The sequence below is a fragment of the Mobula hypostoma genome, chromosome 24 (assembly GCF_963921235.1).
Source record: "Mobula hypostoma chromosome 24, sMobHyp1.1, whole genome shotgun sequence".
Taxonomy (NCBI): Eukaryota; Metazoa; Chordata; class Chondrichthyes; order Myliobatiformes; family Myliobatidae; genus Mobula; species Mobula hypostoma.
Window position 1 is genome coordinate 21,461,447 of NC_086120.1, and position 16,028 is coordinate 21,477,474.

The 16,028-nt window shown below is 40.7% G+C and overlaps 1 protein-coding gene across 6 annotated transcripts in view; it reads left to right on the forward strand.

The window, feature by feature from the left end:
* The window catches only part of LOC134337256 (uncharacterized), a 107,188-nt gene extending 98,144 nt beyond the window's left edge, over positions 1–9,044 (forward strand). For all 6 annotated transcript variants that reach the window (XM_063032108.1, XM_063032111.1, XM_063032113.1 and 3 more), the window contains exons 36-38: positions 145–410; positions 3,620–3,756; positions 6,961–9,044. In XM_063032108.1, coding sequence (XP_062888178.1) covers positions 145–410; positions 3,620–3,756; positions 6,961–7,119 — 562 coding nt within the window. In that variant the 3' untranslated portion in view covers positions 7,120–9,044. The remainder of the gene's footprint in view (positions 1–144; positions 411–3,619; positions 3,757–6,960) is intronic.
* Positions 9,045–16,028: the final 6,984 nt, after the last annotated feature.

The following is a 16,028-nucleotide window of genomic DNA, read 5'->3' on the forward strand; positions in this document are numbered from 1 at the left end:
ATGAGAATAGCAATCAGAAAAACAGGAAAATTAACAAAAAGGGAAAAAATATCTTTTTGAACTGAGAACAATGAAATAAATAGAAATGGAGTACACTTAAAATAGCTTACAAATAATATGTTTGATCTACTTCTCATTTTGCAGTCAGAAGAATCCACTTTATTGGAGTGGTTACCTGGGATCAATATACTTAACAGGATTTCGAGGCACCAGAGTAACCTTCAAACGCATAATCATTCACCCATCCTTCAGAGGCTTCACCCTGGATTATGATATTGCCCTCCTGCAACTATCCTCACCTGTTAACACCACCAAGACCATTCAATCTGCCTGTCTACCCTCATCCTCCCACAGGTTTTCCAAAGGAATGACATGCTTTATTACAGGCTGGGGCCTTACAAGTGAAGGGGGTAAGTAGCAATGTCATGAATGTCTGTATGCCTAAGAAGATCAAGTATGATTAGGATGGTCCAATTTTACAGCAGGTGAAGTTGAAGATTACTTGAAGGAGTACTAAAAAAAACAAAAATCTAGCCAAAGTTAATAAAGAAGATGTATTATCTTTGTCAAGAAGGTTTAAATCCAGTAAACAGAGATATGTGGTGTATGGTAATTGGCTAAAGAATGACGGTGGCAGCAGAAAAAAAACTTCTGCAAGTAGTTACGACCTGGAACTAATTGCCTGAAAAGCTGGTGGAAAAAGATTCACATGTATTTTCAAAAGGGAATCGGATTGATAGTCAGAAAGGGGCGGGGGGGGGGTGGACATTGCAGGGCTCCACAAAAGAGCCATGTTGGAGTTTTCTGGGTTGCTTGCGTTGGGAGCTGATTCAGGCACATGCAGTTTGCAAATGTAGTGAAACAGCCAGAGGAGGGAGACAGAGAGCTCCTCTGCTCCTCTAGGGCAAGGGACACACAAGTGACAGTGTAAAACGGGCATTCACTAAACAAAGGAAAGGGATGAAACACAGACAAAAAATATGAAAACAATTGTGAAAGAGAGAAAGATAAAGATGAAATTTAAAAGGGGAGAAAACCCGGGGGTGACAGAGACAGAGGTATATCCAGATGAGAGGTTGAATCCACAAGAGATGGTGGATATGAGAGAGATGCAGAAAGATTAGTAGAAGTCAAGTCAAAGTCAAAATAAGTCAAAGTAAATTTATTATCAAAGTATGTATTATGTTCCCATATACTGCTTTGAGATCAATTTTATTGCAGGTATTTACAGGGAAAAAAGAGATACAATAGAGTTTTCAAAAAACTATACATAAACCGGGATTCCTAGCCTTTCTTATGCCTGGGACCCCTACCATTAACTTAAGGGAACCTTTGACATAAACAAAGTCTGACAAACAACCGATATGCAAAAAAAGACAATCTGTGGAAATAAAAATAATATTACGAACATGAATAAAAAGTGTTGAAATTGTTAATAGGAAGTCTTAAAGCAAAATTATGTCATTAAACCTTGGAAAGAGGAGAAATACGTTAGCTGAGGCCAGTATGATCATTGACAGATGAAAAATTAACCAGGTAGAAAGCAGGCACTGATAATGGGAGAAGAATGTGGATAGCTAAAGGTGGGATTTGACTCTGGGATTAGAGTGCAGAGAGTGGAAGGAGAGGACAGTCAATAGGAGAGTGCAGAGAATGGGAGGACAGTGCCAAAAGCAGGGAAAGAAAGCACACTTTGCCAGAAGGTTTCCAAAGTCAAGAGAAAAATCAGGAAGGAGGAGTACGCAGAAGGTGTGAGGAGGGCACCGAAAATAGGAAGGGGATTTGCAGACTGAAAGATTATAGCAGAAAACAGAAGAATGGTGCAGAGAACAGAGGGAAGGCACAGAGTGTGTAAAGATGATACAGAGTAGAGAATGAAAAGTGGATTTGCACAGGAGGAAGAAGCAAACAAGAGAATGGTGGAAGGGACAGCGGACATAAAGAGAGGATGTGCTCAGTAGCTGGGGGGCAGAGAACATGGGGAAGGTATAGTAATCAGGGGTATGAGGTAGAGAGCATGAGTGCAAGGGGATAGCAGGAGGAGGGCAGTTGCAGAGAATGAGAGGATGCTGCAGGCAATGAAGGGGATTACAGGTTGTGGGAGCTGAATAAGAATTCTACTTGTATTAGTCTGGTGAGAAATGTTGTTGATTGTTTTCTATACTGTATTTATGCAGTAACATGCTATGGAATTTAACTGGGTTCTAGATAAAGTATTATAAATCCTTCTGATAAATTGTAGCCACTCAGGAATGTTTGCATGTCCTGTAGCATACTGAGGCAGGGTATTTGGTGCAGAAGTTAAATCACTGGACGATAACCAGAATTAACCACTAATCCAAAAGCATGAGCTTGCATCCATCTGTGGCGGCTGAATAATTAAAATTCAAGTAATTAAATAATTAGAGTTGTACAGTCATATGACACAGGCGCAGGCCCATCAGCTCACTATGTTCACGCCAAACACATGCCCATCCATGTACCAAGTCCTATTTACTGGTGTTTGGTCTGTAGCATCTGGTTCAGACACGTTTCCTGTGGAAAACATTAACTATTGTCTACACTATGTCCCTCAGATTTTATATACAAATCCAGACTATCCAGTCTCCCCTCATAAATGAGATTGTCGATCCCAGACATATCTGGTGAACCTCCTCTGCATCACCGCGAGAGTAATCACATCCTTTCTATATTGAGGGGAACAAAATTGCATAGAAATTTCCAGACATACCTCACCAGTGACTTGCAAAGCTGCACCGCAATTCTCCTGTTTTTACATTTTGTGCCACAGCTAATGAAGGCTGCCTAGTGTCCCTTATGGCTACTTTACAACTACAAACCCCATTGAGTGTGTTGCAGCCATCAAATTCTAAACTTGTGTATGTTTACAAAATACAATTAAGTTGGTCAGTAAAACTATTGAAAATCTTTTCTTTGTACTTTTGTCCGTTAAATAAAGGTTGACGTGAATTAACATATCACAGATTTTTGTTTTTATTGCATTTTGGAAAATATCCCAACTTTTCTGGAAATGGGGTTTATACATTTACCTGTGCTGCCACCTTCAGGGATCTTTGGACTTGTACAGCAAGGTCCCTAATGTTTCCCAAGTCCCTACCATGAATGTCAATGCATCACTCTATGTTTATCAAGATTAAATTCAATCGGTCAGTGCTCTGCCAATTCACCAACAGGTTTGGAAATTGATTTTGTAAATAAAATAAAGCTGCCTCAGTATAGTAAGAATAATTGCTATGAAATCTTAACTTGTTCGCTAATGTCTGTCCAGGAAAGAAATCTGCCATACCCACCTGGCCTCAGATTCACCAATGCGTTTGACTCTTAATTACCATTTCAGTTAACCTGCAGTTAAAGATCTACAGTAAGTGCTGGCATTACCGGTATCAACTACATCCTGTGAACAAATGCATTAAATAACAAGACTCTTCCTGTGGGATAATTTTCACAAACATGCACTTTTGTTGAATTCTGGGTTGTAATCTGATGTTTGTCATACAAAATGTAAACACGCTGGAGCTTGAGACCTGGAGAAGGGTTTCAATAGCTATTTTGTTTCACATTGACTCTTACCAATTAGTACACCATTTGTGCTCCACAGGTAGATTGTCTTACCTGCTGAAGAAAGCCAAAGTGGATTTGATTAGTGACCCCTCGTGTCATGAACTATACGGTAGTCAAATCTCTCCTCGAATGCTCTGCGCTGGAAAAGTGACAGGAGGAGTGGACTCATGCAAGGTAAGCTCTAGAATTAGATTTATTATTACTGACATATGATGTGAAATTTGTTGTTTTGCAGCAGTAGCGTAGTGTAAAGACATAAACATCTATAAATTTCAGAAATAAATACAGACGTTAAAAAAAAGCAGGAATCTATAAATTACAACAATAAATACAGACCTAAAAAAGCAGAAGTCTGATGGAAGAGGGGAAGAAACTATTCCTAAAATGTTGAGTGTGGGTCTTCAGGCTCATGTACCTCCTCCCCAATGATGATAATGAGAAGAGTGGACGGTGAGGGCCCTTAATAATGGATGCCAGCTTCCTGAGGAACCACCTCTTAAAGATGGACCTGGCTGAGACTACAGCCCTATGCAGCCTCTTACCATCCCATTCATTGGAGGCTCCATACCAGCTGAGAATGCTTTCCACCATATATCTACAGAAAATGTTAAGACACACCAAAAATCCTCAAACTCCTAATGAAGTAGAGCCGCTGGCATGCCTCTTCCATGATTGCAACTATGTGTTGAGCCTGCAATAGATCGCCCGAGACTTTGATGACCGGGAACTTGGAACCACTCACCTTCTCCACCACCATCCCTTCATTGAGGACCGGTGTTTGTTCTCCTGAAGAGTTCCCCTTCCTGAACTCTTTTCAAGGAAAACTCTTTTTCCCTTGGTCTTGCTGATGTTGAGTGTGAGGTTGCTTTTGCAACACCACTCAACCAGTTGATCTGTCCTGCTCTGCCACACCTCCTCGTCGCCGTATAAAATTCTACCAACAAAAGGAGCATCAACAACAAATTTACAGATGGTGTTTGAACTGCGCTTAGCCACGAAGTCATGAATGTAGAGAGTAGAGAAGTAAGCGTGCATTCTTGAGGTGCACCTGTGTAGATAGTCAACAAGGAGATATTATTACCTATCCACACCGAGAGTGGTTTTCCAATAAGGAAGTCGAAGGACCACTTGCAGAGGGAACTACAGATAACTAGGTCTTGAAGCTTGATAATTAGTATTGAGAGAACGACATTGTTGAATGCCGAGCTGTAATCAATAAACAGTGGCCCGATGTATATCTTGCAATCTAACTATCCGAGATCATGTGCCAGAATTTAGAAAAGAGGTTGTAGCACAAGATAATGATCAAATCTCAGAGTACTAGAAAAATACATGACCTCCGAAGTAGAGATCCTGTTAATGTGGAGAATAGTTCATCTGTCCATGTATCTGTTAATTTAGGGAGTGATTAATTGTTTCAGATTTCTATCAGTCAAGTAACAGATCTACTTGCCTCATCTTCCAATTAAACACTGATCCATTAGCTAAAGGACCTTGTTGACATTTTGAAGTTGTTCTCTGATGCTGGACTGCAGAGAGAGTTCAGTCTTTTAAGAACACAAGTGATTGTGCAGATGATGGAAACCTAGAGCAACACCAACTCAGCAGATCAGGCAGAATCTATGAAAATGAATAAGCAGTCAACAATTCAGGTCTGATGAAGGGACTCAGCCCGAAACATCGACTGTGTATTCATTTCCATGTGAGATCTTCTGGCATTGTAAGTGCAGTCCCACACTATCAGCTCTAGGTGTCAGCATTGGGGAAGGCACCCATTGTTTGTTTTCCCAATGGATTGAAGAATGAAAGAAGGCATCTGTGTACCAAGTACACAATAAAGAGCAGTACGGCCAACTCAGTATGACTTAGTTTTTCAACCAACAGAAGTTTATACAATGAAGCTCTGATAATTTAATCATTATAGTTTGAATGGTTTGAGTTAAATCCTTAATTTACACTTTGCCTACAACAAGGGTGTAGAAGATCATATGGAATATAAAATGTGAATCTTGCCTGAATCTGCCAGGTTTGCACTGGGTGATTTAGATTAAAACTGAGCTTAAAGTACAGGCAGCCTCACATAGCTTCACCTCCAAGAGGACCAAAACCTTGTCATAAGGTTTGGAGGCTTGTGTGCCTCAATGACCTGGAGAGCTATGTTGTCTGGAGTCAGGGCCTTGTACTTTGGCTCTTGGTAGGATCACCCATGCTGAACAGGTCAAAGGGTACAGGCCAGACTAACAGTGGTCCACTGGTCCTCCAGGTTTGGGGGTTCAGCTCAGGGCTAATACCTCTGAATGGTCAAAAATAATTGTTATGGAAACCGCGATGAAGAATCCTACAGAGATGGAGGACCTTCAATACTGCCCTAAGCGCCCAGCGGTGTAACAGATAGTGACTCACATAGCTTCGGGCATATGGTGAGAAGGTTGAAAGTTACAAAGAGACAAAATAGGACACAGATGCAATTGTAGAATTTAATGAGAACATTAAGGTTTGAGGGATATGGTTTAAAATATGAGTTGGTAAGATCAAAGTTCAGAGTAAATTTATTATCAAAGTACATATATGTCACCATATTCAACCCTGAGATTCATGGATATGGTGAGAATATGGGATTTAACACAAAGTTGAAGTCAAGGGAGACAGTGAATCTACGTAATGGATAGGATGACAAATTAGGTGAAGGAAGATGAAAAAGTGGAATCGACAAATATGATCAATAAATGGCTTTGATCAGTAAGGCGACAGGTTATGGGTGATGCTGATAGGTTTATTGAGGCTATATATCCTTTTCTTCAAAAATCTTAATTTGCAACAGATGTGGAATGTTTATTAAAATATGGTCATCTGGCAGCATGAGCTAATCTGGTACTGCTGCTAAAGTTCCACCAGCATAAAGTGTTAATTATACCAGGCCACGGAGAGCTAGTGGAACTCTGCTGGGAAGAATAGGTTCCAGACCGCTTCTTTATTAAGGAAAGCAAAAATAAGATACTGGAAGAATTCAGCTGGTCACTCTGTGGAACAGGGATATGGTCAACATCTTGGGTCAAATATATCAGAACTTAGAGTGTAGAGGGAAGATCTCCAGTAGAAAGAGGTAAGATGAAGGGGCTGGCAAGGGATGGGTGAGGAGGGAGACCAGCAGATAGAGCCAAGAGGTGGGAGGGGACTGTTTGTTACATTCTCCAGACAATTTTTCCCTGGGCCATTATCTTGCACTCCCTAGTGACTTAATCAGGGTCTAGAATGTTAGAACGTATCTTAACTGGAGACAAAGTGAAACAGCACATGAGCAGAGTGTAGTGAGGTGGTAATTCAACCTGCAGCATTTCCTTCTGCTTTCTGTGTAGTAATATTGGGTTTGTTTTACAGGGAGATTCTGGTGGTCCACTTATTTGCAGGGAATCTTCAGGAAAGTGGTTCCTTTTTGGAATTACAAGTTGGGGAGAAGGTTGTGCAAGGCCAAACGCACCTGGCGTCTACAGCAGAATCACAGCCCTTCGAAACTTCATTGAAAGCCATGTTTTCTGAAAGCTGAAAGGATCTACCATTATTTCTGATTCACCAGATGCATTGAATTTTGATACTGAACATGTGATTTCAGCTGGGGCTGTGGGACTTGATCAATTCTCTTAGTTTTTGACATCCAGTGATCAGCTCTTGCAGCATTCAGTTTCTCCACTGTTTCACTTGTGAATGAGTATATGGATTTTATTGAAGTATAATGTACTGTACATGAAGGTGATCTACTGATGTTCTTTAAACTGTGTTTATGCCTCATGACTCTAACAAACCAAATCAGATAATAGATATTGTATTATATACTATCAATTAGTGCATAATGACCCAGAGATGTCTTTTGTCAGTTTTGGACCTGAGGTATCTATAAATGTTTCAGGGTAAATAAATCCAAGGGCAGATGTTAGAATATAGGGGTAATCTATATTTAATCTATTCTCTGCACTGCACCAACATTAAGATCTCCTTAAGGTAGCTTTTCTGAAGAGTCTGGGTGGGACAGAAAATCTGTGATAGTCCACTCCCAAAAAAACAAAAACTAGAATTTTGTTTTGTTGATATTATTGAATAAATATTTAATGTGCATTGTTCAAATCATTAACCCATCAAGAAGCTGAGAGGAGTTGCGCACAGAACACATAAACACAGTGGATCACAGACAGTATTTTCATTCTTTTAAGAGAAACAATCATAAACTGAGAATTTTATCAGGCAAGGGCTGGTGCATTATTTACACGTGTATGTTATTCACGGGCAAATCATATATTACTGAAGGATCTCTTTGACTTAATTGTTCCTTTGATTTGAAATAATTATATAATATATATACACACACATTGTATATTGGAGGTTAGTTAAAATTTTATTTGCAATGGTAAATTTGTTCAAAATAACTCATTATTTGTGTGACCAGGTGCTGTTGGATGGGTTTAAAAACCATTACTTCAAAGGAAGCAACAGAAATATTAGCTTTGACACCAAAGATTGACAGCTAGAGTTTAAAACAGGACAATCATACTTACGAATTCTAGATTCACTTCCTTCTTGGAAGCTGTATATCGAAACCCAAATGCCAAGCCGAAGACTAGAATTATTTGTTAAGTAAGCAACAGGGGACCATTAGAAGCAAGAAGTTCTACAAAATTCAAGTAAAATGATAAATTAACAGAAGAATCCTGTAAGGGCAAGCACTATTATACCAACATCATTATATCAACAGTAAACTAATATAAATAAACTTTGGTAATGAAAGCATGAAGTTAGTTGGATAGGAATGATCTTTGATGGTTAGCAATATCTGGGCATAGCTTACACGAACAAGAGAATCAAATATACCCAGAGAACAGAAGGATAGGAAAGCGGGGGACATGATTAAAAAAAGAACAGCACTGTGGAACAGGAAAACATCTAAATACTGTGGGAACGTTTTGCCCCCTTTTGCTGAATCAACTGTGGATAGTAACCGTATGTATAAAAATTAAAACTGTAACAATGGAAAATTTAAAGTTGGATGAAGAAAAATAATGGCTTGAAGAAAAGGAAGTGATTTACAAAAATAATGCAGGATAATTTGGTAAAGCATAGCACACTAATGACAGTAATAAATCAACAAAATCCTGAGAATCTTTACAAATTTTAAACTACCTTAGGTATTTTCTCAAGAATACATCTAAAGATTTGAATATCTTATACTTATGGTGTGTACTTCTGATCCACTATTAAAGCATATAATGGCATTGGGAAGGTCAGTACAATGGAAACTTATTTTGTTGGAACTGGATATTGGAATCTTTTGTAAATGGCACAACAAATACATCTCAGATCTGTGTCTTAAACCAAAACATGTCTTAAGCTGCTTTTTTTTTGGGGGTATGTGAATATACACAGTAATAAAGAAAAAAATTCAATGAATTTAACTCAATCTAATTTACTTCCTAATAAATAATGAACAAATAAAAAGTAGATTCTCTCTGATTAATCAACTTTTTCCCAGGGTTGGGGAATCACAAACTAGATTTAAGGTGGGAGGGGAGATATTTAATAGGAACCTGAGGAGCAATTTGTTCACCCAGATGGTGGTCAGTTTATGGGATGAGCTGCCAGAGGAATACATTAACAACATTCAAAGGATACTTCGGCAAATATATGGCTAGGAATGGTTAGAGGGGTGAGGGCCAGATGGACAACTGGGGCTAGCTTAGATTGGAATCTTGTTGGCAAAGATAGGTTGGTCCAAATGGCCCTGTTTCTTTGCTCTATGTCTATAACCTGACCCACTTGGTTTGATGATTATAGGGTTGAGTAGAATAGGATCAAGTTAATATGGAATAGGAAAACTTTGAGAAGGTAGCACCATGTGACTGAGAAAAGTTGTGAACAGTTATCACAGAATAAATCACGGCATTGGGACAAGATCACGTGAGGCAGTGATAATGACAGAACCTGTCATTCTGATCTGAATAATATATGGAGAAAAGGGAAATCCCAGGTAATAAGACTGTCGGATCTGGATAACCCAGGACATGGAGAAGATGGTAATCTGTCCAACCCCATAACCTTTGATTCCCTTAGAGGCAAAATTCTCGTTCTTAGCCTTAGATGTACCCAAAGATGGAGAAAACAAACTTCTGGATTAAGATGGCATTACTGAAGTTGAGCAACAGCTTACTCGTGGTTAATAAGTCAAAAAATACCACTAAATACTTTATTAATAACACTTTTTCTGTGGTAAACTATCAGCGGAAACAATGAAGAGGCAAGTGGAGGCAAGGCTGACTTGAGGGTTAAGCTGTGCAGGTGCGATGCAAAGTCAGAGCGTGGCACATTCAAGGAGAAGTGAGGTTGAGGCATTGCTGAGGAAGAGACATAGGATAGAGACATAGAAACCTACAGCACATTACAAGCCCTTCAGCCCACAATGTTGTGCTGACCATGTAACCTACACTAGAATCTGCCGAGAATTTCCCCACCGCATAGCCCTCTATTTTTCTAAGTTCCACGTACCTATCTAAGAATCTCTTAAGACCTTACTGTATCCACATCTACCACCATTGCTGGCAGTACATTCCATCAACCCACCACTCTCTGCGTGAAAAACCTACCTCTGACATTCCATTATACCTACTCCCATGCACCTTAACACTATGACCCCTTGTGTTAGTCATTTCAGCCCTGGGAAAAAGCCTCTGGCTATCCACGCGATCAATACCTCTGATCATCTTAAGGCTGATTTATACTTGTGTGTCAAATCAACACTGTAGGTACAGCATAGCCGCGAACCCTATGCGGTGCCTACGCGGATCCCTATGCCATAGCCTGATGCGCACCTCTCCCAAAATGTAACTACGCGTCACGGCGTCGCAGAACGCAACAACTGTGATTGGTCCGCTTGGTAGCATCGCATTTCCTTCTACGCTGCAATAGCTTCCCATCGGGCGACTGAAGGGCAGGGAAGGAACTCTGGCTGCAATGCTTTCCGTAAAGCTTTACAGACTTCCAAAATTATGGAGGACACATTTGGCTTTTACAAAAAAAGACATTCGCTTTAAACTTGTTTACCCCGAGAAAGACTACCGTAACCGTGAAGCCTTGCATGGGCAGGTGTGTGCGCATGCACGACGTGCGAATGCATGACGTGTATGTGCCCGAATTGCAGAGCGACGCAGACACACCAACGCACAAGTATAAATGCTCACAATGGCATTGCCCACTCGCGTAGGCTACAGCGCAAGCTTGACACACAAGTATAAATCAGCCTTTATAAACCTCTACCAGGTCACCTCTCAACCTCCTTCACTCTAAGGAGTAAAGGCCAAGTTCACTCAGCCTATTCTCATAAGGCATGCTCTCCAATTCAGGCAACATCCTTGTAAATCTCTTCTGCACTCTCTCTATAGCATCCACATTCTTCCTGTAGTGCGGTGACCAGAACTGAACACAATACTCTAGTGGGGTCTAACTAAGGTCTTGTATAGCTGAAATATTACCACACGACTCTTGAACTCAATCCCATGGATTTGCCAATGCACCATATGCCTTCTCAACAACACTGTCAACCTGTGCAGACCCCAAGATCTCTCTGATCCTCCACACTGCCAAGAGTCTTACCATTAATATTATAATCTGTCTTCAAATTGACCTACCAAAATGAACCACTTTACATTTTTCTGGGTTGAACTCCATCTGCCACTTCTCAGCCCAGTTCTGCATCCTATCGATGTCCCGCTGTAAAGTCTGACAACCCTCTAGACTATTCACAACACTCCCACCCTTCTACTTCCTCATCCAGGTCAATTATAAAATTCACAAAAATGAGGGATCCCTGCAGAACACCATTGGTCACCGACCTCCATGCAGAATATGAACTATCTACAACCACACTTTGCCTTCTGTTGGCAAGCCAATTCTGGATCCACAAAGCAAGTTCTCCTTGGATCCCATGCTTCATTATTTTCTGAATAAGCCTTGCATGGGGAACCTTAACAAATACCTTACTCAAATCCATATACACCACATCCACTACTCTACCTTCATCAATGTACTTTGTTACATCCTCCAAGAAATCAATCAGGGTCCTAAGGGACGACTTGCCCTTGACAAAGCCATGCTGACAATCCCTAGTCAGATTATGTCTCTCCAAATGCTCATAAATTCTGCCTCTCAGGATCTTCTCCAACAACTTGCCCACCACTGAAGTAAGACTGACCTATAATTTGCTCGGTTATCTCTACTCGCCTTCTTGAACAAGGGAACAACATTTGTAACGCTCCAATCCTCTGGTACTTCTTCTGTCCCTATTGATGACTAAAAGAACATCGCAAGAGGCTCAGCAATCTCCTCCTTTGCTTCCCGCAGCAGTCTGGGGTATATCTCATCTGGACCCAGTGACTTATCTAACTTAATGCTTTTCAAAAGCTCCAGCACATCCTCTTTCTTAATGTCTATATGCTCAAGCATTTCGGTCCACTGCAAGTCATCCCCACAATTGGCAAGGTCCTTTACCTGAATGAATACTGAAGCGAAGTATTCATTAAGTACCTCTGCTACCTCCTCCAACTCCAGGCACATGTTTGGTCCTATTCTCTTCACATACTTGTAGAATGCCTTGGGGTTTTCTTTAATCCTGCTCACCAAGGCCTTCTTGTGACCCCTTCTAGCGCTCTTAGTTTTTTCTTAAGCTCCTTCCTGGCAACCTTGTAATTTTCTAGACTTCTAACATAACCTAATTTCTTGAACCTTTCATAAACTTTTCTTCTTAGCTAGATTTTCCACATCCTTTGTACACCATAGTTCTTTTACCCTACCGTCCTTTCCCTGACTCAATGGAACATACCTATGCAAAATGCCATGCAAATTTTCCCTGAACAATTGCCACATTTCTGACTTGCTTTCTGCCCTGAGAGCATCTGCTCCCAAGTTTCTGCCTAATAGCATCATATTTCCTCCTACCCCAATTAAATGTTTTCCCAAATTGTCTGCTCCTATCCATCTCCAGCACTACGGTAAAGGAGATAAGGTTGTGATCACTACCTCCAAAATGCTCTCCCACCGAGAGATCTGACTCCTGACCAGGTTCATTTCCTAATACCAGATCAAGTACAGCCTCTCCTCTAGTTGGCTTATCTACACATTGCGACGGAGTTGAAGTGAGCGAATTGGAGAGGAATCGATGTGAAAGAGTTTCAGAGCCTGTCCATCTAAAGCAGGAGTGAGATTGGATTGATCTAAGGGTTGAGCTTATTTGGAAAGGTCGAGAACAGCCACGGGCTGGGCGGTGGGGTGTAGACCCAAAGCGTATCATAGTGCAAGGGACAACCCAGTGTTTGGATGATTTAAATGCCAGCCCAGAGAGACTGAAAAGGCAGGGTGCCAGGACTGGAGGCAAGGGTCGGGCCGATTCCACTCGTTCTTCTGTGATGTTTACTCCTCCCTCCACAGTGGTGAGGTTACTCTGGTTACTATGCATTTCATGCCTGTGAGCCTCATGGTGATTCGCCCCACTGTGTGATGAACTGAGACTGAGGCTATGGGCCTGCTCTGGGCTCTGTGTCAATGGACTCAATTTGGTTCTGAATGGTGTTGCTTGCTTTTATTGTTTGCATGATTTGTGTTTTTTTTTCTCTTTCGCTGCAGATTAGATATTGTTTTTAATTGTGTTCTTTCAGGTTCCTTGCTTTGTGGCTGCCTGTAAGCAGACAAATCTCAAGGTGTATAATTTATACATTCTTTGATAATAAATGTACTTTGAATCCTTTGAATACATGTCGCTCTGATGTAGAAAATTCAAAAGAGCTAGAATCACCCTAAAACACTATCTCCATACTATATCCTACATTATCTAGAGCAGGGTTTCTCAACCGGGGTTCCATGAGAGGTTGTTAGGGGTTCCGCAAGAGATCGTGATTAAGAAAAATAAACATTGTTTTTCGAACTTTGTGCATTGTATGATGCTAGCGCTATTAGGAGTGTGAAGTGCATTCTCAAAGCATTGAATGGACATGCTCAACTTGGGCTATGACGTCAGCCTCTCTCTCCTGAATTACCTCCCCCAACTTCCCCTTACGTGCCACCAATTGACTTATGGGAGCTAACAAATTCTACTGGTGTAATAGAAAATTGGAGGGAAATTTTCATTCTAAAGAAGGAAGTTTTTCATGCTGTGACTCAGTTGCTGGCCTGCCGTTTTGCTGCTGTAAATTTTGCAAAAGATGGATTGTGTAGGTTAGAAGAGAATTGTACTGTGAAGTTTTCATTTTTTTTGTGTTTTCTCATTTAGTTATTTATTATGCCATTTGTGACGACAAACCAAGTTATCAGAAGATTGATGCTGATGAGAGAGATAAGGGAGACAATGGAGAAACATTCAAAATGCTAATAAGAGAGAGAGTTTAACGAGAAAGAAACACATTTCAGATATTGACAGACCGATTGCTTTGAACCTGAACTGTTTGAAGTTTGATGGACAGGCAATACCCCAGCAGGGGGATAAAAAGAACAGGTTCGCTAAGGCACAACACACACCACGAGATCACGAGATAACGAGACCCTGGAAGAACGGTGTGCCCCCACAAGCTGGTGGGAGTCTGGAGATCTGGTCGCGGGAACCAACCATAGACACACAGGGTGAAAAGGGTACGAACAGTGGGAACCTGGTGTGTGTATCCGTCCTGGCCTGGGTGCCGGGTTCACCGCGAAAGAACGGTCGTATCCGGAATGGAGGGGTCACAGTCGGTGACCACAGCGGGATAGAAGACATAAAAGGGTACGCCCAAAAGCTAACTGCGAAGAACATCAAAGGTCTGTTTGAATCGAAATTTGCATTCTCTCTCTCTCTCCAACGGCACAACAGCGATTACTGCGATCTGTACTAAGCTGAACTGAACTCTGCGTCACTTGAAACTGATCATTTTACCCCTAGACTGTGATAGAGCTTGATTGATTCCTATTCCTCTAGTTCTGTGTACATGTGTGTTTTATCATTGCTAACCTGTTGCATTTATATCCTTACGATTAGAGTACTGTGTTACTTATTTCCTTAATAAAACTTTATTAGTTTCTGTTAAACCAGACTCCAACTAAGTGGTCCATTTCTGCTGGTTTGGCAACCCAGTTACGGGGTACGTAACACATTCTTGTTAATATTTTATCAACCCTTGGGTTAGGACAAGATGCAAATTGAAAAGGTTTCACTCTCATACAGCACAATAGGCTTTGTGTGATAAACCGAAAAACAACAGCTTCTCTATCACAGTTGATGAGTCAACAGATTTCACCCATAAATGTCATGTTGTAGCATTTGTGAGACTTGTAAATGATGGTGAAATTCAAGAAAACTTGTTCTGTTGCAAAAATCTGCCTGAAACAAGCAAAGGCCAAGATATATTTAATGTTTTGTCTTCAGATCTGGAAACAAAAGGTCTGACTTGGAGGAACTGTGCTGGCATCTGTATGATGATGCTCCATGAAAGGTTTCATTTCTCTTCTGAAAAAAGGAAATCCTGATGATGTCACAGCACACTGCTTTCTTCACAGAGAGGCACTGATGTCAAAAACTCTTAGAGATGAAAAAAATTCTAGATGATGCTACAAAAATGGTTAACTTTATTAAACAAAGACCAGTTCACTTGAGAATGTTTAAAAAACTGTGTGAAATTCTGAACAAGGGGCATACCAATCTCCTGCTACATACAGACATTTGGTGGCTTAGTAGAAGACGAGTTCTCAACAGGGTGCTTGAGCTGAAAGGTGAATTGCAGGAGTATTTTCAAGAAAATAGTCGGCCAGATTTTGCTGAGTGCTTTGAAGATGAACACAGCCATGGGTACACAGAGAGTAAAGTAGGGGGCTTAGGACACAGCCCTGAGGGGTTCCTGGGTTGCGGGGGGGTAGAGGTGAGGGAGCCCACTCTTACCACCAGCCAACGATCTGACAGGAAGTCCAGAATCCAGCTGCACAAGGCAGGGTGAAGGCCGAGGTCTCTGAGCTTCTTGTCAAGCCTGGAGGGAATTATAGTGTTGAATGCTGAACTGTAGTCCAAGAACAACATTTTCACATTAGCATCCCTCTTCTCCTCTTGAACAATTCTTTGCAAAGCCCTGGAGAAACTGTTTTAACTTCAAGAGACAAAACTGTCAGATTTAAAAGGAAGCTGAATCTTTGAAAAAATCATGTTGCAAAAGGAAATCTTGAAATGTTTCCAGTGGGGCTTGGGCTTCAGAGTGAGAAAAGATGTCAGAAAGTCTAAATTCTTATGAAAACATAAAATGATTATGTTTTCCTTATGAATTTTTAAAATTTATGGAAGGGAAATAAAGAGATTAATTTCAAGAAAGGTAAGCTAAGCTTAACTAACTGTTTTTTCTTTCCAAGAAAGGTTGGCTAAAAAGTCATTCTGTACTCAAAAGAGCATTGACAATTATTTT